This window comes from Bubalus kerabau, chromosome 8 (genome assembly GCF_029407905.1).
Source record: "Bubalus kerabau isolate K-KA32 ecotype Philippines breed swamp buffalo chromosome 8, PCC_UOA_SB_1v2, whole genome shotgun sequence".
NCBI lineage: Eukaryota > Metazoa > Chordata > Mammalia > Artiodactyla > Bovidae > Bubalus > Bubalus kerabau.
This window is the reverse complement of record NC_073631.1, coordinates 47,521,170-47,548,252: the sequence shown is the minus strand read 5'-3', so window position 1 is coordinate 47,548,252 and position 27,083 is coordinate 47,521,170. Positions and strand designations below refer to the sequence as shown.

At 36.7% G+C, this 27,083-nt stretch overlaps 2 protein-coding genes across 2 annotated transcripts in view; one reads left to right on the top strand and one right to left on the bottom strand.

Annotated features, from left to right (window-relative positions):
* Positions 1-12,247, top strand: part of SLC26A5 (solute carrier family 26 member 5) — a 64,141-nt gene extending 51,894 nt beyond the window's left edge. Inside the window, exons 14-20 of the mRNA XM_055590170.1 lie at positions 2,165-2,234; positions 3,306-3,398; positions 4,319-4,426; positions 5,090-5,290; positions 5,908-5,962; positions 7,178-7,386; positions 10,750-12,247. Coding sequence (XP_055446145.1) covers positions 2,165-2,234; positions 3,306-3,398; positions 4,319-4,426; positions 5,090-5,290; positions 5,908-5,962; positions 7,178-7,362 — 712 coding nt within the window. The 3' untranslated portion in view covers positions 7,363-7,386; positions 10,750-12,247. The remainder of the gene's footprint in view (positions 1-2,164; positions 2,235-3,305; positions 3,399-4,318; positions 4,427-5,089; positions 5,291-5,907; positions 5,963-7,177; positions 7,387-10,749) is intronic.
* A 1,473-nt stretch (positions 12,248-13,720) lies between these two features.
* PSMC2 (proteasome 26S subunit, ATPase 2) lies at positions 13,721-27,081 on the bottom strand. The gene is made up of 12 exons (XM_055590181.1): positions 26,909-27,081; positions 25,169-25,206; positions 24,565-24,646; positions 23,370-23,469; positions 19,002-19,133; positions 18,526-18,598; positions 18,056-18,151; positions 17,220-17,384; positions 16,241-16,328; positions 14,264-14,466; positions 14,071-14,167; positions 13,721-13,984 (listed from the first exon to the last, which is right to left on the bottom strand). Exons 1-12 carry the CDS (start codon positions 26,976-26,978, stop codon positions 13,827-13,829), a joined length of 1,302 nt encoding a protein of 433 aa, XP_055446156.1. The 5' UTR covers positions 26,979-27,081; the 3' UTR covers positions 13,721-13,826.
* Positions 27,082-27,083: the final 2 nt, after the last annotated feature.

The window sequence follows — 27,083 nt, the reverse complement described above, 5'->3', positions numbered from 1 at the left end:
CCCATTGTATATTCTTGACTCAGTTGTCAAAACTAAGGTGCCCATAGGTGCATGGCTTATCTCTGGGCTTCTCTCTTGTTCCACTGGTCTGTGTTTCTGTTTTGGGGCCAGTACCATGTTGTCTTGGTGACTATAGCTTTGCAGTATAGTCTGAGGTCAGGAAGGTTGATTCCTCCAGCTTCATTCTTTTTCAAGATTGCTTTGCCTATTTGAAGTCTTTTGTGTTTCTATACAAACGGTGAAATTTTTTGTTCTAGTTCTGTGAAAAATGCCATTGGTAATTTGACAGGGATTGCATTGAATCTGTAGACTGCATTTGGTAGTATTGTCATTTTCACAATATTGATTCTTCCAACCTGGCAACATGGACTATCTTTCCATCTGTTTTACGTCATCTTTGATTTCTTTCATCAGTGTCCTAATAGTTTTCTGTATACAACTCTTTGATTCTGTAGGTAGGTTTACTGCTAGGTATTTTATTCTTTTTGCTGCAATAATTTTCTGATTTTTTTGTTGTTAGTATGTAGGAATACAAATAATAGCAAATGAAACAACTGATGAAGCATTAATTTCCAAATCAATCAAGCAGCTCATGCAACCCAACACCAGAAAAACAAGCACCCCAATCAAAAAGTAGGCAGAAGATGACCTAAACAGACATTTCCCCAAAGAAGACATACAAATGGCTGATAAACACATGAAAAGATGCTCAACATCACTCATTATTAGAGAAATGCAAATCAAAACTATAATGAGATACCACCTCACACTGGTCAGAATGGCCATCATCAAAAAATCTACAAACAATAAATGCTGGAGAGGGTGTGGAGAAAAAAGAACCTTCTTTCACTATTGGTGGGAATGTAAATTGATACAGCAACTATGGAATACAGTATGGTGATCCCTTAAAAAACCAGGAATAAAACTACCATATGATTCAACAACCCCATTTCTGCGCATATACCCTGAGAAAACCATAATTGAAAAAGACAAGTACCCCCAGCTATTTACAATAGCTAGGACATGGAAGCAACCTAGATGTCCATAAACAGATGAATGGATAAAGAAGCTGTGCTACACAGCTGTGGTACATATATACAATGGAATATAATTCAGCCATAAAAAGGAACACATTTGAGTCAGTTCTAAAGAAGTGGATGAACCTAGAGCCTATTATACAGAGTGGAGTAAGCAGAAAGAGAAAAACAAATATTAACACATATACATGGAATCTACAAAAGTTGTGCTGATGAGCCTATTTGCAGGACAGCAGTTAAGATGCATACATAAAGAACAGACTTGTGGACACAGAGAGGCGGGGAGGAGAGGGTGGGACAGATCGAGAGAGCAGCATGGAAACATATGCACTACCATATGTGAAACAGACAGCCAGTGGGAATTTGCAGTATGACTAGGGAACTCGGAGGGAGGGTCAAGAGGGAGGAGAGATATGTATACCTATGGCTGATATATGTTGATACACAGCAGAAACCAACACAATATTGTAAAGCAATTGTCCTTCAATTAAATATAAGTTTTTTAAAAATCTATTTACACTAAACTTAAGGAAACTCCTATGCTGATTTGAATTTTTTGTTTTCTCCTCACACCTTCTGTTGATCCTCCAACCTCTTGTTCCACAAGTCAGTTCTCTTATTTCAAATAAAATGAAAATCCCCTCTCCTGCTTTAGAATTAGAGCAGGCAGATAATTCTGTGTGCCGAGTGACATGAAATCATGTCCCAGATATGGTTTGAACTCTGCACAGTTCATTTTACCTCCCATATTTAAATCCTTAAGTCATTTGTCTGGAACAGATTGTGTGTATAATATGTGGATGGTATATACCAGCATGTGTGTGGTGTTATGTGTGTGTGTGTATGTGGTGTGAGGTATATGTGCTGTGTATGTAAATTGTATATGGGTGAGGTGTATGTAGGTGGGGGGTGGGGGATGTGTTAGGTTTGGGATGGTACTGGGAATGCAAATTTAAGTGGAGCCCTTCTGAAAAGGACCATAAAAGGACCAAAAAAACAAAAAGAGAAAAGAACCAAGTATCCCTGAAGTCACTAGCAAATCCATACAGGATTTGCAAATGTGCAGAATCTTGTGTTTCCATCACTACCTGAGCATCAGCATGATAATATTCCCTCTCTGTCTGCAGTCCAAGCTACAAAGTCCTTGGGCAGCTTCCTGACACTGATGTGTACATTGATATAGATGCGTATGAGGAGGTAGGTCCTTTTTTCTATCATTTTAAATGGTTGTAAGCTTGGCTAATTATTGATTTTACTCAGGATAGAGAGTTAGGGGTGGAGATGTGGAAAGTGTGGTGGTCAGAGTGAAAAGTCTGAACTTTCATTTGCTGTCTGGATTCAGTTTTATAGTTTATACTATACATCAGTTACACAGTCTCTTAATATTTATTTTTCCTCTTTTTTAATGAAGATAAATATATATTCTTGGACTTAAAGTATATGTTTACAAAATACCAAGACTGTTTGCCAGGGTGGTCTGTATGTGCGTGATTTCCTTCTGATGAATTCAAAGGGGTGATAAAATTCTAATATTAACCACGTACAATGTAGGTGGTGGAGCTGTGAAATTCTTTTTTTTTTCTGCTACATTTTTAGTGGTTAAAACTATGGCTTAAAATATCCTTGACTTTGAATTTTCTTTTCTGATGTGGAATCTCTTATGTAGAATCTTTTACAAAGTCTTCTTAAACTAGTTTTATCTGTTTGTTTTGTGTTTGGGAAGAATTTCTCAGACTCACTGTAAGATATTAATAAATTAGACTGCTAGTAGGATTGGTATATGTTCCCCTTCCAAAGAATTATGTGCTTGATTACCTGTTTCCAACTGCATTCCAGAATTTCACGAGGCTTCTTGATAAAATTTTTGCCTGAGTCTGTTTTGACTCCTACCTACATTCTGTGAATAAACCAATATACACTTCTGTTCATTTTATGTGACTGCTTCTCACAGTTTGAGTGGCAGCTCCCCTCTCCTAGATTCGCTTTTTTAATGTTTTTCAGTTTCTTCTTTGTATTTTATGGTTTAAAAAAAAAGAAACAAAGACTTTTAAAAGAAATGGGAAGATGTGCATTTTTAAAGGCCTTCCATTCAACATGCCTTCCTTCAGAACATGAGTAGGTCAGCTAGACTGACATTATTTTATTTAAACACTGTCAAAGGGTCCTTGGCAACATCTGTATTAATTTTCAAGTTGGAAAAGGGAGACAGTTGAAGTTTTGATTCTGAAATATTTCCCCTATTAAATTCACTAACATTTTATTTTTCAGGTGAAAGAAATTCCTGGAATAAAAATATTCCAAATAAATGCCCCAATTTACTATGCAAATAGTGACTTATATAGCAATGCATTAAAAAGAAAGGTGAGTCACAAGAATTAAGAGTGATTATTTCTGAGGAAGGAATCTAAAGATTGATAGGCATGTGAGGGTCACTTACATGTCTCTATATACCATTTATACTATTTCATTCTCTCCATCTCTATTTTTTAAAATTATAGTAAAATATAACTTAAAATTTATCATTTTAATGATTTGCAATTATACAAGTCAGTGGATGGAATTAAGTACATTTCAGTTGTTGGGTAACCAATACCACCATTCTTTCTCTTTTAATATATGCATATAGTTGTTTCAGAAATATTTAGAAAATTAAGTTTCTTATTATTGGGAATACATGGATTCCTTTGGTCATGATGAAGTTTCTTATTCTTGGGAATACATGGATTCCTTTGGTCATGATTAGTATTCCACCCCACACTATCCACTAAAGAGGGAAACCTCCCAGTCAACCCACAAAATCTCTTAAATATAAAAAGCTGAGAGATCTAAGTTTGTAAAACACTACTTTAAAATTCTTTTTAGGGACTTCCCTGGTGGTCCAGTGGGTTAAGACTTTGCTTTCCATTGCTGGGGGTGTGGGTTCGATTCCTGGTCAGGAAGTAAAGATATCCCAACATGCCTTGTGGCCAAAAACCAAAGCTTTCAACAGAACTAGTATTGTAACAAATTGAATAAAGACCTTAAAAGAATGGTCCACATTAAAATTCTCTTTAATATTTAGCTTCTGGCTGTCTTGAATCAAGACCAAGAATAAGAAAAGTTACCAATCTTCTTTTAATGAGGGAGTAACCCAGTTCAGGGTATTTGAGGGAGAGGGAGAACAAGGGTTAGGGTGATAACTTGGCATAGAAAACAATCAGATGGAGAGAATTAAAGATTAATTGCTTTGGGTGGATTCTGGGAGCAAGAAGTGATTTTTGCATTTATTGCCCTCTGTAAAGACTGGAGTGAACCCAGCCTTCATAATGGGAGCAAGAAGAAAGGCGATGAGGAAGTATGCTAAGGAAGTTGGAAATGCCAACATGGCCAATGCGACCGTAGTCAAAGTGGTGAGTAGTCACTTCACTGCAGGTTTCCTTTGTCTCTTGATCTGTGTGCTCCCCCTTTGCTCTTGATCTGCATGCCCCTCACCTTTTAACACAGCATGAAGTCCCTAAAATAGGAAAGCTTAGAAATAAGGTAAGTATCCTTTATATATTAAAAATACATAATAAGGTCAGTTATGAGAATGCTTCTGAAATAAGTAGTGATAGGAGCCAGGAAAATGTGATTTTTAGAAATGAAAATCACATAATACCTTAATAAATGTCATATTATTACTTTGTCAGAAATTCATTCGGCTGATAGTGGAAAAAATTTTACCTCAAAGACTGGTTTTTGCTGTTTGGTCTTATGGTAACTGTGATCTGTCATGTTGAAATTAATAAGACTATTTTAGAAGTGAGAGGAAAATGGATATGAATACTAAAGAAAGTGGTTTCACTGGACAGTAGAGGAAGAGAAGGAAGAAAAAAGAAACAGCTAAAATTGAATATTGTATACATATCCTTTTTTGTCATATACAAGGCTGGAATATAGTGAGTAATTTAGAAGAGATCTGCTACAATCAGAAACTGGAGAATATAAGGACTAATTTTTCTCTCATAAATCTTTCTCAGAAACCAAAATATGAGTTGTTTATAGAATTCTGGTTTGGTTTGATTTTGACGTAGGATGCCGAAGTAGATGGAGAAGATGGCACCAAGCCTGAGGAAGACGAGAATGAAATAAAATACCCCCCAATAGTCATCAAGAGCACACTTCCTGAGGAACTGCAAAGATTTATGCCCCCAGGAGATAACATCCACACCATCATTCTGGATTTTACGCAAGTCAATTTTATTGATTCTGTTGGTGTAAAAACTCTGGCAGGGGTAAGCATCATCTTCAAGGAGTCTTTTAAGGATAATATCTCTGTGCCCAGAATCACCATCAGTTAAATCAGAAAACTGAACTAGGGTTTTCAACTCTCAAAATTTGGTTGCTGTTGCTTTTGTTTTTCAACTTTTTGTTGTTAAAAAGAACAAAAATATACAAAAGTAAAGAGCAGAGTGTAATGAACCCCCTGTAACTATCACTCAGCTTCAACAATTATCAATTCATGGTCAATTTTGTTTCACTTATCCCTCACACCCACTTTCCCCTCCTCTTATTTTGAAGCACATCTCAGTCATCATATAATCTAAAAATATTTTAGTATATATCTCTTCAAGAAGATTTTTTTTAAAGTCATTACCATAATGATTCTATTACACTTGAATAAAATTTAACAAGAATTCTTCAATGTTCCAAGTCATCACTGTTGATATAAAAATCTAACAAAATGCAAATTTTAAATGATTAGTTCAAAATGCATAATTTTTGAAGCAAAGCCACTCAAGTGAATGAGCCAGAGCATCTTATATCACTAAACACATATTAGTAGAAAGAAACTTCTCTTGACACCTCACAGAGTCAAGAGAAACTAAACTTTATTTCAACGTTCTTACAGATTGTGAAAGAATATGGAGATGTCGGTATTTATGTATATTTAGCAGGATGCAGTGGTGAGTACCATTTTAGAATGGGGAGGCTTTTTATTTATTTATTTCTGAAACAGAATTTATATTACATTTATTTATAATAATTTTTGTTATAAAAAAACTAAACAGCATCCATGAAGAGAAAACTTCATCTCTCTGCATCCTTGGGGGAGGCATTTTAACATTTTGGTTTTGTTTCTTTTTTTTAATAACTACACTTGGAAGAATTTTCCCTTAATTTTAGTTTTGGTGAAAATGAAAATTATTCTTCTGAAAATTACTCTGAAGCTAAGCTTTGAAATTAGCCACATAACAGGCACTAACGTTCCTGGGTTACTTGTGGCAGGCCTCTTGCGCTGGAGTTTGAGGAAAGGAGCTAGAAAACCATTGTGAAGGAGTTGTGGGTTTTTTTAGTAACCATGTTTTTAATGGCTGCCATAACAAAGTTATATAAAATCATTTAAGTGTTTTACCATGCAATGCCTGCTATCTTTAATATAAATTTTGGTTAAAACAGTACTTGAAAATTAAATCCACATAAAGGCTTCACTTTTCACCTACCAGAATGGCAAAAATTGGAAATGTTTGACAGCAGGCTCTGCGGGCTGGCTGTGGAGGATGGGAACCCTGACATTGCTGGTGGGAGTGCAGACTGCAGCAGCCTCTACGGACAGCAGACCAGCATTTCCTTTCCAAATTACAAATTCATTTTTACCTTTAACCCAGAAAATCTAGCAATATGCTACACACACTCAAAATGACACATTACGTGATTAATCATCACAGTATACAAAAACAAAAGGCCAAAATCAATTTGTGTCAAACAGAAGGGGCCAGTTAAATAAACCATACATAGAGCACTGTGTAATGGTAAAAAAAAAAAAAAAAAAATGACTGAAAAGATTAAGTGTAAAAAAAAATTATGGAATTATATATATGTGTATAGATACACATATATACATACACATACATACCAAAAGATAATGCTATCTTTTGGGTAATGGAAAATAAAATAAATATATACTTATATTTACATCTGCATAAAGACATACTGAAAGAATATACAATAAAATAATAAAAGTGGCTTCCTTGACCAGGGGAGTGATGTCATGAGGACAAGTATTGGGGTGAGATTTTTTACTTTATATCATTTTAATATTTTATGTGAAAGTGTTATTTTTTTTAATGTTTAAGACTGACACCCAGAGTGTGGGCTAACTTTCCCTTTTTCTTTTATAGCCCAAGTTGTGAATGACCTCACTCGAAATCGATTCTTTGAAAATCCTGCCTTACTGGAGCTGCTGTTTCACAGCATTCACGACGCAGTCTTAGGCAGCCAAGCCCGAGAAACGCTTGCCGAACAGGAAGGCTCGGCTGTTCCTCCCCAGGAGGACTCTGAGCCCAACGCCACTCCCGAGGCCTAGGCGAGGAATTCAGCCTGCCATGGGGTATGAGCCTCTCATGATTATTAACCTACATGCTTTAAATACTAGACTCTACGTTGTCCCCCCCACCACCCCCGCCACCGAGGGTAAATGCTAGTAGTCAAGGCTTTGATTTGGAGGGTGAATGACACACAGCAAGATGTATCTTACTTGTATTTTTTTTAATTGACTATTTCAAAAATGTTAGCCTCTTGCCTGCCTTTATTGTTCAATGACATTTCTGTTACTTTTTAGTATTATCTTTGTGAGCCAAGCACTTAAAAATTTATATAAGTACTTTATCCACAAATCAGATATGCCGTCACCAGAGGGGTAGTAGTACTTAGTTTTTCTTCTTGTTGATCTACAGACTTTCTGTAATCAGTTACCTCACAAAAGTGGTGAACTCACAATTTTTTAGAAGTTCTTCTTTTAAAATAACTATTTATTGTAATAGAAGCAGTATAAGTACATTGGGGAAAATTAGAAAAGATAAACAAAAATAAGGAGAACCTTACATTACCACCAAAGATTATTGCTAACACTTTAATGCATATTCTTCCAGATCTTTTTCTATTCATATAATTTACATCTTTTAACCAAAATAAGATTATACTCTATGTAGTGTTCTGTAACCTATTTTTTTTTTTCAGTCCACAATTTCTGCTTTCTCATTCTGACCATATTCAAAGTTCCCCAAGTGTCCCCACATTTGTAGTTGGTTTATCCAAGCTAGTATTCAGTCTATCAGAGAAGGCAGTGGCACCCCACTCCAGTACTTTTGCCTGGAAAATCCCTCCTCCATGGATGGAGGAGCCTGGTAGGGTGCAGTCCATGGGGTCGCTAAGAGTCAGACACGACTGAGTGACTTCACTTTGACTTTTCACTTTCATGCACTGGAGAAGGAAATGGCAACCCACTCCAGTGTTCTTGCCTGGAGAATCCCAGGGACGGGAGAGCCTGGTGGGCTGCCGTCTATGGGTCGCACAGAGTCGGACACGACTAAAGCGACTTAGCAGCAGCAGCATTCGGTCTATGACCTTACACTACAAATGGTCTTGTCCCTCTAAGTCTCAGAAGTCTATCTTAACCTAGCACTGTCCCTTTATTTATGACATGGACTTGTTAAAGGGAGTTGGAGCAGTTGTATAGAATCCCATCTTGTGAATATGTCCACTTGCTTTTTCAAGATGTTATTTAGCTTGTCCCTCCATTTCCTGAACTACCTATAATCTAGAAGTTGTATCTAACTAAAGGCTTCAAGAATTTGAATAAAACATTTTTTTGCTAGCATATATCATAGATGAGACACATGCTTCAAATCACATCACAACAGAAAACAAGTAATATCTTGTTGATCTACCATTAATGAGGCTAAAATAAATCATGGGATTAATGTGACAACCATCCCCCAATTACATTTTCTCCTTTGTGACTAGTGAGTTATCTGTATGGTTCCTTTAGCGTTGAATGAATGCTCAGTTCTCCATTAGCCATTCACCCAGGATTTTTAACGTTTAGTAATAGTTCTTGCCTTAATCAGCAATTTTATTAAGGGTTTGTGAATTTTTTTTTCTCTAATTCTTTCCTAGTAGTTTTCTCTTAACTTGGATTATTTGATCATCCTTAAATATAGTTCTTACTTGAAATCCAGGTTAAATGTTTTATTTTTTATGCTTAATTATCAACTTCAAAGTAAGGAGTTGGTTTAATAGATGATGACAGATTAAGTTATTTTAGGTTTCTCTTTTTTGGTATAATTATAGATTCATGAATTTTTGTAGTTTTAATGTCTTTCAGTCTATTATAGTTATTCTTTTTGGTGTTCAAATCATCACACCTGTGGCCAGTAGGACCCCTCATAGAAGTTTTGTTGTTGCTGCTAATAGTGAAGTAGCCTTCAGGACCCTGTGTTTTAGAAATCTAACCAAATCCTGGTTAGATTTGTATAGTTATCTATAACCATACAGATAACTGAGTATTATCCTTCTAAGTCCATCGAGTTATCAGTTAATTCTTCATCAAACTCAGTTTTAGCCGATGAGTGAGTAAAAAGCTATTTCAAGCATTTTTCTTTATAGCTGTTCAAAAGGAGACCTTTAAGCCAATATATGTCATCAGAAGTTCTGCTCCTATAATTCCAACCACGAGGTCACTCCAAATCACAGCACAAGTATTAGCCAATCTGCTTAAAGCCTCATCTGCTAAGATTTCCTGCTAATGTTTTATCTTTTTTATGAGTTTCCTTACTGACTCCTTATTTTAGTTTTCAGGAAGAAAACACTTTGAGGAGAAAAGTACATCAGGAAAGGACTAGATTAACATGAGTCTACTCCAAACCAAACCATATGGTTTTTTACTTTAACTCCTATCAGGTTTCTCAATGACTTTACTAATTTAATTCAAAGTAGTCCCCCTCCTTTATAACCGATACTGTATCTAGATCTAGAGTGAAATTAAATTTGCATCCAGTTGTTTCCTTTGCACTCATCACACACAAGATCAAATACATCTGCCTTCTGAAAGAGCATGTAGTTGTAGGACCTCAGCTTACACTGGAAACTTTTGTATAAAGGCTTGATCATTTCAGCCATTCAAGTAGAGCTCAAGGATTTTAAATAATGTTATACAATATTTTATTTCATTATCTTAGCATTAATTTTCAATAAATGCTTTACACATAGCGTATACTCAAGTCTTGGTTGGTGGTAGACTGAAAGTAGTATACAGGAAAAGTACCATACATAGCTTACAAATTTGTATTTAACTTTTCTGCCCTTTAATTTTTAACCTACTCTGAAGAGAATTCTACCATGTACATAAAAAACACTGAAGTCTTACTGAGGAAAAGTGTGTTTTTCTGCATGCCTCTGATAACATAAGAATGCATTTCAAAATGTAATCTATATGTAAATATTTTGGAATCTTTTGGGTTATTTCATATAGTGGGAAGTTTCCTGACCTTTTTATACTTACAATCAAGTTTTATCTCTACCTCATTCTTTCTGGACCTTAAAAGCTGTGTATCCTTCTATGTCTGTATGTGTATCTTTCTGTTTTTCAGCCCAGGTTCAAATTCAGATTCTTATTGCCCTATCAAAGAGCATAATCCATACTGATAGATATAGGGACTGCTGCTAAGTCGCTTCAGTCGTGCCCGACTCTGTGCAACCCCATAGACGGCAGCCCACCAGGCTCCGCTGTCCCTGGGATTCTCCAGGCAAGAACACTGGAGTGGGTTGCCATTTCCTTCTCCAGATATAGGGACTAGACTACTGTATTTTATGGCAGTATGGGAACGCCTTGTTTTCAGGAAGGTCCCATATAGTGAAGTTGTCTTTCTCAAATCCTCTGCCAATATGACCATGGTTTATCTCTGTCTCACAGTTGGATGGAATACGTTTGCAAACAATTGTGAACCAGGGCCCAGGAAACTCCTCATTCGTGTCATAGACACTGACTGTACAATCATATAGCAGCTGAGAGTGGGATCTCAATGCGAGTCTCATCTGCAGTGAGATTCAGTGAAGGGAATGGATCCTCTGCAAGCCCTACGAGCTCATTTTGTAGTTTTCAGGTAACATCTAAAATATCCACTCTCTGTATTTGGTCCTGCATCCTTACCTATACCTGTCTAACAGAGAAAGGAGATGCCTGCCTACAAAGGTCCATGTTGAGAAAATGAGACCACCCTCTCGTGTGACTGGAGAGGGTAGCAAACTGAGAGTCTGCCCCCCAGGAGGCAGGTGTGTGTTGATATTGGGAGGTGCTCTTGAGTGGGAATGAGGAAGGAAGGTTATGATGATGATGAAGCCTGCCCTTTTAATCAGTTTAAATCCTAAAATCAAACCCAACTTCCTTGGTGTTAGACTGTATGCTTTAGTGAGTGCAAAAATGCTGTTGGTCCTTTTTTATTGTACCTTTTAGGAATGCTTTTAGGATTCAGTGTAGGTTCTTGATAATGTGGTTTGAATGCTGATACAAGTTGGTTTGAGGACTGACAAAAGTATCTAATTCTCCAAACATATAGCTGACCAAAATGCATACAATGGTTTTTAATTCCTTCAAATCCCATAGCAAAACGTTCAAAAGCCAGGACTCCACCAGGTAACTTGCCTGCTCTCTTGACTTGGGTTTAATATAGTTTGAGCATCTTAAAAATCCACTTTGCCTTACCAGGTTTTTCATTGTACTGGTGTATATAGCATTTCAGCTTTATGTTAACCAATGAACCTGAGCTTTGTGGAAATTAAATTTTATAAATCTAATCACATTTTTAAAATGTTATTTAAAAGGTCACTACAGTATTTTTCTGAAGTCAGAAATCCTTTGTATTCTATCAGCATGCTGATACACATGTAAACATGTCTGTACACACATATTTTACATGGAGGGAGTTACCAGTGCATGTGTATTTTCTTCTTTTTAAATGGAATACAGACATGCTACTCTAGTTAGTGTTGATGCTATCTGCATGCATGTGTCTGGGCAGAGACACCCATATTTTTTCAAATAATTCACTGTGTACTGCTTTGATGTGTGGCCAGTAGATTTCCATCATGTAACGGAGATGTCAAGATTATTCAGAATCTGTAACAGGTTCGGCCTGAGTACCACATATCCAACTTGAGCTGTTTCAAATTGGTGCATCTGATGTTTGTGGTGATATATGAACAAGTGCTAAGACTTTAGTGTGTTCTAAATGCATACACTGATCAAAACAGTACAAAAACATAAATCTTTAGTATTACAAGCATCACTTGGAAATGGTTCACTTTACTTCATACTTCCTGAAAGACTATAGCAGGTTTAGGGAAAAAAAGCTTTTCTGATCAAGTTCACAATAATGAAAAGAGAAAGGATGCTGGCTGGATTTTATGAATGAATGGCTTTAATTTTTCTGCTTAAAAATTTTCTTATTTAAAGATTTCAATGCAACACTTAGAGCATTTTCTATGTTGTCAACTTTTTTTGTGAATTACAATGTATCCATCTCTATTTTGCATTACTTGTGAATACTGAACTACAATAAAAATATTCTTTATTGTGTTTAGGTCTCAGTGTTTGGGAGGGGCACAGAAGGGGGTTATTGTGGTGAAAGAGGGAGGGAATTTGGTGGTGGCGGTACATGAAATAATTTTAAAATGCTTTGTTTAGGATTCTAATACAACTTTTATTTTAGAAATACTTCAGTGTAGACCAGAGTTCTTTTTTTTTTTTTTTAAACTTTACAATATTGTATTAGTTTTGCCAAATATCGAAATGAATCCGCCACAGGTATACACGTGTTCCCCATCCTGAACCCTCCTCCCTCCCCATACCATCCCTCTGGGTCGTCCCAGTGCACCAGCCCCAAGCATCCAGTATCGTGCATTGAACCTGGACTGGCGACTCGTTTCATACATGATATTAGACATGTTTCAATGCCATTCTCCCAAATCTTCCCACCCTCTCCCTCTCCCACAGAGTCCATAAGACTGTTCTATATATCAGTGTCTCTTTTGCTGTCTCGTACACAGGGTTATTGTTACCATCTTTCTAAATTCCATATATATGCGTTAGTATACTGTATTGGTGTTTTTCTTTCTGGCTTACTTCACTCTGTATAATAGGTTCCAGTTTCATCCACCTCATTAGAACTGATTTAAATGAATTCTTTTTAATGGCTGAGTAATACTCCTAGACCAGAATTCTTATGGAGGCTTTACCAAAATTTTAAACCATTAATTTATAAAATGAAAGTAAGTACTTTTCTGTATAAAGCCAATTCTGGATTTTCTAAATGAAATTATTATAATACATATAATAATATGTATTATATATTATTCTAATTTACTACTTTGCTAGTCATTAATATCAACAATCCTTAATTAATTTGAAATTGACTTAAACGGCAAAGCAAAACACATTACATCGGATGCTTCTTACACTTTAAACAAAGTTTAGCCAAAGCTTTATTATTCAACATTGTAGGAAAAAAAAAACTATTGAAACACATGTGATCATGTGCCTTGATGGGCCACTGTGATGAAGGAAAAGTATTATGCATAGAAGCATCAGTGCTGGAGCAGTTAAACGTGGACTCGAATCTCAGCTCTGCGACAAGGAAACAAGATAGGAAAATTCTGCATCTGTTAAATCCACCTCACTGGGCAGATACAGTGGCAGACACAGTGAGCTAAGGTAGGTACAGCACCCTGCCAGCATGTCTAGAACACACATGGTCAAAGTGAGCACTTTACAGTTTGAAACCTTGAAATGGTTACTGAGTCAAAAAACAGCTTTTCTGTCGAATGGCATTAGATATCACCCTTTATGGTACCGCAGAGAAAAAAAAAAGACATCTGGGAAGAAAGCATACAATTTTGAAAACCATTTATTTTGTGTGTGAAATGGTTATTAAGAAATCTGTATACAGTTAGGATTCCAATGAAAAGAAATGTTTTCGCAAACACCGCCAGGGCTCAGTTGTATGTCATATAGCGGGGAGTAGCACTGAACTTGGCATAGGACTTAATGACCTTATTTACAGCTTCTAAGAAATCCTTCTCAGTAGCAATTTTTCGCCGTGCTCGGATGGCAAACATACCAGCTTCTGTGCAGACACTTCTAATCTCAGCACCTTTCAAACAAGAAGAAAATAACAGGCTTAAATAAAGCAGCCCAGACAGACAGACCAAAAAACAGAAGCAAGACGTTTCCACCTACCAGTGCTATTTGGACACAGTCGTGCTAACAATTCAAATCTGATATCTCTTTCAACACTCATTGAACGGGCATGAATCTTAAAAATGTGAGTCCGACCCTGAAAATAGGGAAATTAACAATGTTAAAATGGAAAATAGCACAGGAAAGAAAAAATTTCAAGAATCCCTTTTCTACAGTGAAATGATGTTCCCACCTCTAGATCAGGTAAGCTAAACTCAATCTTCCTGTCCAGTCTCCCCGGCCTCATGAGTGCTGGGTCCAGAGTGTCAGGTCTGTTTGTAGCCATCAGCACTTTAATGTTGCCTCGAGGATCAAACCCATCCAGCTGATTGATCAGTTCCAACATGGTCCTCTGCACTTCATTGTCACCCCCAGCACCATCATCAAAACGAGCCCCTGAGAAGACAGGAGGAAAAACATGATCTTCACATTCACTCAGAGAAGCACTCTCTGGGGAATATCATGCCCTCCAGCCCAAAGGAACCTCTCAGTTGTAAGTAAATTCTGTAAGAACAGCCTGCTTTACACAAAACTAATTAGAAAGGGTTCATCATAGGTTTATTTAACATAAGTTCCTTTAAATAAGTATTTTTTTTTATCTTTAAGCAATTTTGTTTTTTAAGTCACTCAAGAACACCTCTTTTATTTGACACAATATACACCTGGACTAGGTAACAAAAATACATGCAAACTTTAGCACTATAATGGTATTTGATTATATGTAAGAAAATGCCATGCTTTTTTAAAACTGTCAAAAATATGGCTAAATCCATAATACAGTAGAACTGTAACAGCTTACTATCACACCAATTTGGATACATTAGAATACTCTATAGTGTCAATACTTGCCTTCATTTCAATCAGAATAGCACAAAACAAGACCTCCAAATATATATATTTTCATTTTAAAGTTGTACAAATACATACTGTTGCATTAACGTATTATGTACAGTATCAAGCACCAAAATGAAAAATTGTTAAATGAGATTAAATATGAAACAAAATCCCAGTATTTTCTTCTAGTACCCTAATACAGTTTTATACAAAACTGTACCCTAATATGGACTTCCCTGATGGCTCAGAAGGTAAAGCGTCTGTCTGCAATGCAGGAGACCTGGGTTCAATCCCTGGAGAAGGGAAGATCCCCTGGAGAAGGAATGGCAACCCACTCCAGTACTCTTGCCTGGAAAATCCAATGGACGGAGGAGCCCGGTAGGCTACAGTCCATGGGGTCACAAAGAGTCAGACACGACTGAGCGACTTCACTTTCACCCTAATACAGTTTTATATAAAATCCACTTTGGAACCACAGATTCAGAGCATCCTCACATCATAAGGTTTTATTCCAAAGGTATTACAAAAATGACATCAGGGTCACCACACCACATCTACAGATGGGTCAAATTACAGCCCTTGAACATTTACTAAAGAATGGCCAAAGCCCACAACACCAATCGAGTCTAAAAGCAAGGCTAATAACCACAGTCCCCAAACACTGTTACAGTGTCCACTATATTTTTTTTGTCACTGAGTTCATTAAATCACAGCTGTCTAGTGATATAACACTTCTGCAGCTAACAGGGACTATTGCTTGTATGGACGTAACAACAGCCAAGGAACAATAGAACAGTATAGAGTTTTCAAAGTCCACCACATTTCTTACTTACTTCAAGCTTCTCAAAAACCCATGAAATAAAGCTGTAATTATTCTTTTTATAAAAGAAGCAAACTGGACCTCAGAGTTAGTTAAGACAACTTGTTTAGATCGCACAGCTAATATTGTATTTCATCAAATCTATGAAGCCAGTAATATTATTTTATGTACATTTTATAAACTACTACCAATTAAATTATGCCTCAACTGCTTTCTGATCCAATTAAGTGAAGCTGTATCTCAAGTAAGGAGTTGCCAAAGTGTGAAAATACGAGTTCTGTGAATGAAATTGGGCAAGTTCAAAGATAAAGACTTTGAGAAATACCAATGCTATTTAATGCTTTTCCCCTTTATGTGTAGTCCTACTATTAGATCTGTAACTCTCATGTGCCAAAGCTCATAACAGAGCTGGAATTAAAATTTCAAACAAGACTAACATATCAGGGATCTTCACACATACTACTGTAGAATCCTCAAGAAACTCAGTCTTAAAGTTCTCTGAGATACCATTCATACCTCCAATAGCATCAATTTCATCAAAAAAGATAAGGCAGGCTTTCTTTGTTCTGGCCATTTCAAAGAGCTCTCGAACCATTCGAGCCCCCTAATGAAAAAAATAATTTGTTAATTCAGACCTGGTTTAAAATCTTCTTAATAAGTTATGCTTCAACCTTTTCAGTATTTCCTACAAGTATCCTCAACTGTCATTACCTAAAATTTTTTCACAAAGATTAATGTGTGCTACCTATACCATCAAATTAATCTCACTAGGTTTAAAGCACTATTAAGTAATTTCATGATTCTGTACTTATTAAATAGTCAATAACTTTAAGACTTGAAGAGATCAAATTAACACAATTGAATAAAGGTTCCATTTCAATCAATAAAACTTGAAGAAATGAAAGAATCTGATCACTTGGCATTTCTGATCACTGAATTTGATTTGTAAGTTTTGATCAAAGAATAAAAGTGTATCTCCACATATGGAGATTCTTTTCTAATTCTCATTGTAAGTATACTAAACATTAGTGTTTCAATGAAATATATTCAGCCCTAAACTTACTCCCTAATGAAAAAAACATGTCTGTTTGTATGTGTACATACACCGCCCCGCCCCCCCACCCCGCCCAGACACATATAGACAATCTCTGGTCTCTTTATCAAAAGAACATAAAACACGGCCCTTGAAGTGAATATACTTTCTAATACATTCTCTGGGCATTACTGGGGTATTTATCTTCTAAACCAAATCTGTAGAAAATGGTGCCCTTCAGTAGGGAGCATACTGATTAAAAATGTTAAGCAGTTGTTTATTTCCAGATAACTACAAGGGAAGACTAGTGGCTTCTAGACTTTTAACTACTAATTACAATCCATCAATCAAAACATTTCAGGTCCCAAGCTTTCGATGGGGAATCACCATTTTAATTTCATCTATGCTTTATAAATCTTTCATAGAGCTACATATTCCTTGATTATGGTCAATTTACTTTACCTCACCAACATACTTCTGTACAAGTTCAGATCCAATAACTCGAATGAAGCAAGCATCAGTCCTATTAGCAACTGCCCGAGCACAAAGTGTCTTGCCGGTACCCGGTGGACCAAAGAGGAGCACACCCTTGGGAGGCTCAATGCCAAGGTTAACAAACCTCTCTGGCTGTGATGGAGACATAATTTTTACATTTACCATTTCTCTATAATAAAAACAGGACTATCTCTACATCAGTATTTTTAAACCAAAATTACTAAGTCCACAACTTATGTATTTGATCTAAGTAAGAATTTTATTTATTCTATGACATAAGATCCAGACTCATTAATACCCAAGGCTGAATGGCTTTTAAAGATATCCTACTATCCAGGGTTAACAAAAACACTTTTTCCCCCTAATTAAAAAAAAAAAAAAAGTGTTTAAATAACAAAAGTATTAACTCATATTTAATACCTTGGTTTTTTGCATTATCCCCTAAGCTTAATTTGATTCAATTTAAGCCCATTTCTTCTTGATATCATTAAAACACACTGCTTCTTTTATAATAACCTACCTATAACATATTTAACATATTTATAAAGGTTATATCTCAGCCTCCCTTGTCACTCTAAATAGATTTTTCTTTTTTGAATAGAGCTGGCTGCTCAATCCTTTTGCCTTCTCTTCTGGAACTTAACAATTCTCCACACCTTTACCCTCTACCCCATCAAAATTTTTTATATAGGAAAATAAAAATATTTAAAATGAACATAGGCAGAATTTTAGTGCACAGTAGGCAAAAGGCTGTCATATCTTTGTACAAAAAAATTTAAAAAGCAACAGTCTCAGCCACTTACATGAAGCAGTGGGGTCTCAACTACTTCTCGAAGTTTCTCAATCTGTTCCTTACAGCCACCCACATCACTGTATGTAACATCAGGTTTTTCCTCCACCTATGAGAAGGACGAAAATGTACAACATAGAGCCACACGCTTTTGAATACTAATTGTTCTATCCAGTAGAGTAGACCCAATACCCTAAAGAAAAACCAAGACTTACACCAAGTAAGAATTTTAATAAAGATTGAACATACTGCCAGTGTCCTAGACTCACAAGCTATACTACCTGTTATAACACTAAGTGAGAGACAAACTAGTAAAAGACTGATAAAGACTTTCTCATCTGAAAAATTATTTTTAAAATGTTGGCAACTCTTCAGTATATATGCACACATTAATATTTTTTATTAAAACTTTCAACACTTTTTGCGATGAATGCAATTGTATTCAAATTCATGCCATTCCTTTTCCCTCCCGCAGTTTCTTACCTGCATCATGGTAACTGTTGGGTCAATCTTAGGAGGCAATGGAATGTGAATCTGATACTTATTTCTGTCCACACTAAAGAGACAAAAAAAGATCCTCACTAACACATATAAAAAAATATACTGAATTATCATGTGTTCTATATACATTAATTACATTAACTCACTTAGTCCTTATAACCATGCTAGGGCAAGTGCTTCCTCCACCTACACCATGTTACCTTAAATAGACCAGAAAACTCAACTCTAAAATTCTGTACTTACTTTAATCCTGACATTTGAGGCCATGAAAGGCTAAGTAGGGGTGGGAGGTCAGGAAGCAGATGCAGAAGAAAGGATGTTCAACCATAGTCATCTACTAGATTACCCCCTGGTATTTCATGACACCCAGTTCATTCACTCAAAAGAAAGTCAAGGATGTGAAAGTGATGTGGCATTTTTAATGAAAGATGAGTATTTACTGTAGATAGAAATCTTACCCAACTCTCATCCCTTCTTCAATGTCGGTAGGTGCTACCTGATCACTGAGGTCCACCACAAACTTCGCAAACTGCTTCACATTGATAATGTACTTCGGGTCCTCTGAGTCAGCATTGATTATCTTTGTGCATCTAACATGGCAAAAGGCTTGATTAGAGTAAGGAACCTGAACCACTAATCATGAACTGAAGTAACTGGATTCTCTCCTGGGCAAGCAGTACACTACCGAGCAGGTGTAAACTGCAGAAACTGGGCCACTGTTAAGGATCCTTCTCTACAGAACATGCTCAATCCCAAAGGTCTGCTCAGCTTTAGTCAAGCCAGTAAAATTTCAGAGGATATATTCCCCTGGAAAATTAATCCCAAATAGTTCATGATTAGGAAGTTCCCTTTCTGGATTTTCATAACTATATCCCTTTATTAGTGATACTCCTCTGTATCTTCAGGTATTCTCCTTTTTATTTTTCTTATTAAAAGATAGTCATCTTGTCATATCATGTAATAAGTGTGTTTTCATTTTTCCCTGAGTTTATATTTCAAACCCATTTTTACTGTTGCTGCTATTTTTAACTTAAATATATTTCTTCTTACGGGTTATGGTGAAGGTAAATTTGCTATCCCACATACATCACAGGTGGAGAAGGAAATGGCAACCCACTCCAGTGTTCTTGCCTGGAGAATCCCAGGGATGGAGGAGCCTAGTGGGCTACCGTCTATGGGGTCGCACAGAGTCGGACATGACTGAAGCAACTTAGCAACAGCAGCATACATCACAGGAGAAAGTAATCTATTCCCTATTTGCTATACTATCTGCTTACAGAAGAAACACAAAAACAAACAGAACTCATATGAGAAAAAGCTTATAAGCTATCACAACAAATACAGGGAAACACAAAATAGTCTCTGGAATGTGCATTTAGGCAGAGCTAAGAGTAAGGTAAAGAATGCTTTGTCCTTGCAGCAAAAATTGTGGACAGGACTCTGTTTTCTGTTATGAGCCAAAGTCTACCAGGGAAGTATAATTTTATATAAAGTATCCATCACTACTTTATCTGACAGACCGTGCCAACACAGATACAGATTTTTTTAATCCTCAGCTGAGAAAATATATATACAGGGACCTCAACATGCAGAACATTGAAGTAAGGAGTTTTGAAAAACCTGCTCATCCTTAAAAGCAAAGAGAACACTGGCAAAAACAGTCCAAATCAACATTCTCAGAATTCTGGAAATTAACTACAGGTTTGGGGGAAAAAAAAAAGGCTAAATCCCAGTAAGAACAGTGAGTGTTTTGCATTTAAACTCACTTTAATCCCATAGCCCTCTCCCCACCTCTGCGGAAGACTTTAAAGGCAACAGCCTCCCAGCCATAGTAAAGGTGGAAACAAGCAGCCTCCCTGAGGGAAGGAAGGGATGAAGAGATGGAGCTCCTCCAAAAGCCCAGCCTCAGAGAACTCCTGACCTGTGTGACAGCTGGCTAAAAAGCCCCATTCTCAGGATTTGTTTTTATCTGACCTGACTCAGAGTTCACTGTCTACAGATGCTCTCCCCACAGGGCATTTATTGGAAACAATCAGTGGCAGTTATTTAACATCAACTGGCTGAAGCAGAATTTACCATTTGGAGATAACAAGAGGCTCACCAAAAAACTTCAAAACAACAACAGGAACAAACCCTGGGGAAAGGAGAAATCTGAGTTCCAAAACTGACGTCCAGTTTCCATCAAACAGTTATGAGACACAAAGAGAAGTAAGATATGGTCCACACACAGGGGAAAGGCAGTCCAAGGGAAGACAGTGGTCTTACTAAACAGAATCTTTAATCAATGTCATAACTGTTTTTTTTGAAAACTAAAGGAAACCATGTCTAAAGAATTAGTGGGAAGTGTGAGAACAAGGTCTCACCAAACAGACAATACCGATGAAGAGAGAAACTGGACTGGAATATTATTTGGCTATAAAGAATGATGTTCTGATACAAGCTACAACATGAATGAAGCTTAAAACATCATGTGAAGCTAAAGTCAGAAACAAAGGGTGATACACTACATGGTTACGTTTACATGAAATGTCCAGGACAGGCAAATCCATATGGATAGAGTAGATTAGTAGCTGCCATGTCCAAAGAGAAAGGGGAATAGGGACAGTTAATGTGTTTGGGGTTTCATTTGGAGGTAGTGAAAATATTCGGCAGAGAGTAAAACAGAAGGTATCAAGAAATGCTGGGGCAAGTGGTAGGAGGGTGGCAGTGGTGGTGCTAACTTGAGTGAAAATGAGGCAGGTGGAGGTGAGAGGGGAAGGGTAATTAAACCTAAGTGAACCCGCTGCTGGCATTCCCTAGATCCCTACCTCCACTGTTCTTCCAAAATATTGGAGATTGGAAACAACAGGAGACAGAAGACAACTTCTCTAGGAAAAATGACCGTCCAAGTGAAAAGATCTAAAGATACTGACACTGAAGGCTCCTCAACTAAACATTCAATCATATAAGCTACAGTGATGTTTACGACAGACATGCTTCACTACTGAATCTAGAGCATCTATCAGCTTTTTTGCCTCCCACTAAAACAGAAGCCCAAAGATTATCAGACATCTAGCATAAAAGACACACACCATGCAAACCAGTACAGCCACTATGGAAGAACAGTGTGGAGATTCCTTAAAAAACTGGAAATAGAACTGCCACACGACCCAGCAATCCCACTGCTGGGCACACACACCGAGAAAACCAGAATTGAAAGAGACACGTGTACCCCAGTGTTCACTGAAGCACGGTTTACAATAGTCAGGACATAGAAGCAACCTAGATGTCCATCAGCAGACAAATGGATAAGAAAGTTGTGGTACATATTCACAATGGAGTATTACTCAGCTATAAAGAAGAACACGTGAGTCGGTTCTAATCAGGTGGATGAAACTGGAGCCTGTTATACAGAGTGAAATAAGTCAGAAAGAAATACACCAATACAGTATATTAATTCTGTATCGTATAATATGTGTATATTAATATATATGGAATTTAGAAGGATGGTAATGACAACCCTATATGCAAGACAGCAAGAGACACAGATGTAAAAAACAGACTTGTGGACTCTGTAGGAGAAGGCGAGGATGGGATGATTTGAGAGGACAGCATTAAAACATGTATATTACCATATGTGAAACAGATGACCAGTCCAAGTTTGATGCATGAAAGAGGGCAAAGCTGATGCACTGGGACAACTAAGAGGGATGGGATGGGGAGGGAGGTGGGAGGCAGGGTCAGGATGAGGGACACATGTACACCTGTGGCTGATTCATATCAATGTATGGCAAAAACCACCACAATACTGTAAAGTAATTAGCCTCCAATTAAAATAAATAAATTAAAAAAAAAAAAGACCAAACAAGAAAAGAGGGAAAAACCATCTTAGAGGAAACAGAAACCTTCCAGTTTAGCCTTAGCTTCCTTAGAGACGACAACATATTATGACCATGATATGAGAACAGGACATTCAAAAAGCAACAAAACATATACACTGAAAGCTCTCAGGAATTAAAAACTTAAGTGAAGTGAGCAGGGGAACAAAATCAATACATGGACTCAAAGTTAAGAAAAGATCATGAAAAAGTAGAGCAAAAAGACACAGAAAAGCAGAAAAGAAAGATTAGCATATCTAAACAATCCAGTATCAGTAACTAAAGTCCAGAACAGAAGACCAAGAAAACGGAAAGAAATCACTCACAAATAGTTTCAAGAAAATCTACACACTGAAGGACATGAGAGCCCAGCATCACAGATAAAAATGATGTTTAATAAGTAGTAAGAACTAGGTATACTAGTCATTAGCACGATACAAATTAAAGTGAGCTGGGTTTTTTGCCCAAATGGCAAAAGCGTAGAAATCAATAATCACGTATCTTAACACTGATCAGGCAAATATACGTTTCCCTCAAAACCTTTTAGTTAAGAGTTTAAACTGGCCAAACCATTTTTTTCTCCACACATTTCAAAACGGTAAATACCTCTGTCCCCATTCCACTTCTAGTAAGCTATGCTATAGGTATGTATGCACATACACATAAAAATATTTAACATGAGTGTTCAAAGGAGCACTGATGCCTGAACATCATCACTTATGAACAGTGAGGAAGGAAAGGGAGGTTTCTGTATTTTGCTCTGTATTTTCCTGTATCATTTAAATCTTTTATATGATTATGTCTTTGCCTATTTCTTGAATTATTACTAAAAGCATAAAATTTTAACCCCAGATACTTTTGGAAAAAGCTTTATTTACTTGGAATATGGAATAAAAATTCTTTATGAACTATTGCCTTATACTCAAAAGTACAGATAAAAAATAAATTTCCAGAGACCACTATGCATACCTCGCAACCTGCAAAGGCTGTTCACTCTGGAGTGTTTGCTTATCCGCAGCCAAATCCCAGAGTGCTGGTGGGGCCAGGCCAGTGTCAGACTCTTTAATACCTACATAAAGAGAGATCACAAAACTCAATGAAATGTACTGCAAGCTTTCTCAACCTCAGCAATAGTAACATTTCGGACTGAGTAACTGGTTGCTGGCGTGGTCCTGTGCATTCCAGAATGGCTAGGAGCATCCCTGGCCTCCAGCCACTACATCACTAGCGCCACTTCCCCCTCAAGATAGGAGAATCAAGAGAGTCCAGATATTGCCCAGTGTCCTAGGGGATCACCCCAAGTGAAAACTACTACCCCAAAGTACACGTAGGCCAAAAATGTAATGCCATGTTTGACATTTTTTTGTGCAGGTCAAATACTATAAAACTTCACCACTCAAGTTCTCAAGAAGAAAAGTTTCCAACTACCAGGCACAGTCTGCTTACTTCAAGCAATAAATACCATGTAAGATTATATTTTTATTCAAGAAATTCTGACTTGTTTATTAGAGTCTATTGAACTTGGCCTTGACCAACAGAAACATTACTTGCTTAAAGGATGATGTTTCTTAATTGCTAAGCATTAAACTTGCTTGTAGAAATAGTGAAAGAGATTATTAAATGAGATGCAATTTCTTAACAGATAAGGGGAATTTTTTTTTTTTTTTACACTTCATGTTTTAGTTTATTCTCTGTGAAAATAAAGTTACATATACTGCTTTACACACTTGGGCAGAAATAATACATAATTTAAATCTGGAAGACTGGATTTTATAATACTCCTCGTTAGCAATTAAGAGTAGAATAGGGATGACTAACAGTAGACATAAAAAGCTTTAAAAAGTGAAAGAAAAAAGGAACAATGATAAAAACTTAGAGTGTATTAGTTATTAGTGCATATCCATTATATTCACTAATGGATTTTTGTGGTTAATATGGAACTTGGGCCTGATTCTATGGAAGAATTCTATTTTGGCTTTTAAAGTGAAAATGAACTATTTATAAGAGGAATAGCACATTTATTTGTAGCAAATAAAATAGTTTTTGGTAAAGGATGACTTTTTAAAAATGTATGATTAAAGAGTAACATTTGTATTTCTGCTCCTTTGATATAATTAAACCATTACATATAAAGAAAGGAAACAGGAATAAAATATATTTATACCAGTGAGCTCATTAATTTTCTTGAGAAGTTGTTGAATGTCATCTTCAACCTGTTTGATCTGCCTAGAATAAGTGCTCTGACCCTAGGAGATAAAGGATATCAACAATTTATTAAACTATATTAACAAAAACTTTTAAGTTACACTTGTAATAGCTATTATTGTCCTAAAGCTTGTAAAATGAAAGTAGTTTCTCATTTTCAGAACAATTCCTGAACCAACCTATACCCCCCAAGCAGGCAACACACCATCGTGCAAGATAACAAATGAACATGGTGCCTGAAATTATCTAAAATTGAGGCCCATTTCTATGCATTAAAACTTACATTTCAGCTAATTTATTTTCACACATTTTCAATATAGTAAATGTTTGTGTAAATTATTTCAAATATCTTTCCATAGAGTATCACACTTTAATTACAAATAGTATAAAAATAATGTATAAGCTTCTGATTTATTCTAGATACAAACTGTAGATATATAACATTTTTCAGTGAAGATTAAACTGCTCAAAGTCTCTTCTAACTATTCTGGAAAGACAATACCAAAAAGAGTCCTAACTTCAACATAAAACATCTGTATTTTGTAGATACTGAAAGGACTTACATAAGTTTTCAGCAAGGCAATATCCCCTTCATCCAACGCTAAAAGAAGAGAGATAATACATGAAATTCAAACAAAAGAAACTTGAGCTCCCAATTCTTTTCTATTCAAATCAAACTACGCCAACTGAGAAGAAGTGTGCAAAGTTGTAGTGATATAAATATAACCATCAATTAGTTCCTGGACTCAAGGAACTTTTATCTAACTGGGTGAAGGCAAATTCTTAATATTATATAAAATAGCTTCAGAGTGATATGACATAACAAGAACCGAGAGCCCAAAGACTTTAAGAATCAAAAGGACTTCAGCACTAGTCCCAGCAGGGTCATGCATTTGCTAAGTTACCTTGGAAAAACCACTTAATTTCTCTGAGCATCAGTTTTCTCACCTGAAAGAATGTTAGCCTCAGTGTTTCTTTAAGATAAAGACATGGATTTAGAAACACAAAAAATTCCACACCCGTTAGTTATAACTGTATCCAAGGGATAAACCTGTTTATATGTTTATAGAATTAAAACTTATCCAGAGAAATACACAGATGAAATGTTAAATCAACGACTAAGTTTTCCACTGGGTGACTGAGCACCTCTTTCAAGGAAAAAGAGTGAGATGAAAGCGGAGAGGAAATGCTTCTTTGAGGGGTGGGTGACTATTAAGAAGAAAGGGTGCTACGAGAGGTTGAACTTGTTCAGAAAGGAAAGAGTTAAGAGAAAAAACAACAACGAAAAACCACCATAAGAACATTTTTAAATAACCTATAAGAAAGAAAACAGCATAAACATGAGTACAAAAGCAAAGAAATCATGAACGAAAGTGTTGCAGGTAAAGGGTCAAGTGGTATGGTCTCTAAGGAGAGTAATCCAGCACTGTCTATAAAAATGTCAAATAAGAAAAAAATTCAACTGCATTTCTAAAACTTACCTCACGGCTTGTGTCCGTGCATGGGGTAAGAGTTACATGAACAAGGTTATTCATTGCTCTATAATGGCCAACAGATTAGAAGAAAACGAAATGTCCATCAATGATGATTAATTCATAGGTGACTGAAAGTCCAATAATTTGGATTCTATACAGTTCACACTGACTCTATATAATGATATAAACTAATTCCTAAAACATACTAAGATTTTAAAAATCAAGATGTACAGAAAGTTACACTTATGCCTTTTCTTTTCTAAAATAGAAATGGAATATATAAGCAAACTTTCTTGTATGTACATAGAAAATGTACAGAAAGATGAGGCAAAAGGGCAACATCAGCTTCCTCTGTGGAGGGATGGCTGCGGTCAAGGATGACGCTTTTCAATTTACCTTTTTCTCTTTGGGATTTTGAATCATGTGAATGCATTACCTAGTCAAAGAAATTTTTTTTTTACAGTTATGTCTCAGGATCCTGGCTATGCAGGGATAGCAGCAAGTTGTCACTTGAGGGAGCAGAGGAACGTTAAAGAGGGTCAAGGTAAGCAACCACCACCAGGCGGGGAACTTTTCAAGGCCTGCAAGACCAAGTGGTGTGCGTGATTTCTTCAAGACCTGAGAGCTGCATGTGAATAAAAATTTCGATCAGCGAAAAATGAACAGAGGACGTGGGGCTGAAAGAGGGAACAGAGAAGACCAGCCGGTTAACCCGGCTGCCGCACCAGACCGAGCGACAGAACGACAACCTGGACTCCACTCCCCTCCCCCCACGCCCGGCCAAGATGGTCCTGAGGCGGCCCGGAGCCCCTGCCTGTGTCAACTGACCTCGGATGGGCTTGTCGTCCTTCTCATCTTCTTTAGTTTTCCTCTGATCAGCACCGAGGTAATCAGGCATTTTAAGGGCTCCAAATACCTCAGCTCCTCAGTGATTACACAGCACCTTCCTCGCTTCCGGTGGTGCCCCCACCTTTCCCTTCCTCACCGGAAGTAAAGCCGGCTC

Bases quoted from the DNA above. Each gene is read 5' to 3' on its own strand.
- PSMC2 (XM_055590181.1), bottom strand. From the start codon at position 26,978: ATGCCTGATTACCTCGGTGCTGATCAGAGGAAAACTAAAGAAGATGAG. The intron at 23,470-24,564 runs GTATAAATATAT...CTCTTTATGTAG, and splicing joins GAAAATTAATGAGCTCACTG to GTATTAAAGAGTCTGACACT. The intron at 18,152-18,525 runs GTAAGAAACTGC...TCCTTCTCATAG, and splicing joins CAACAGTTACCATGATGCAG to GTGGAGGAAAAACCTGATGT.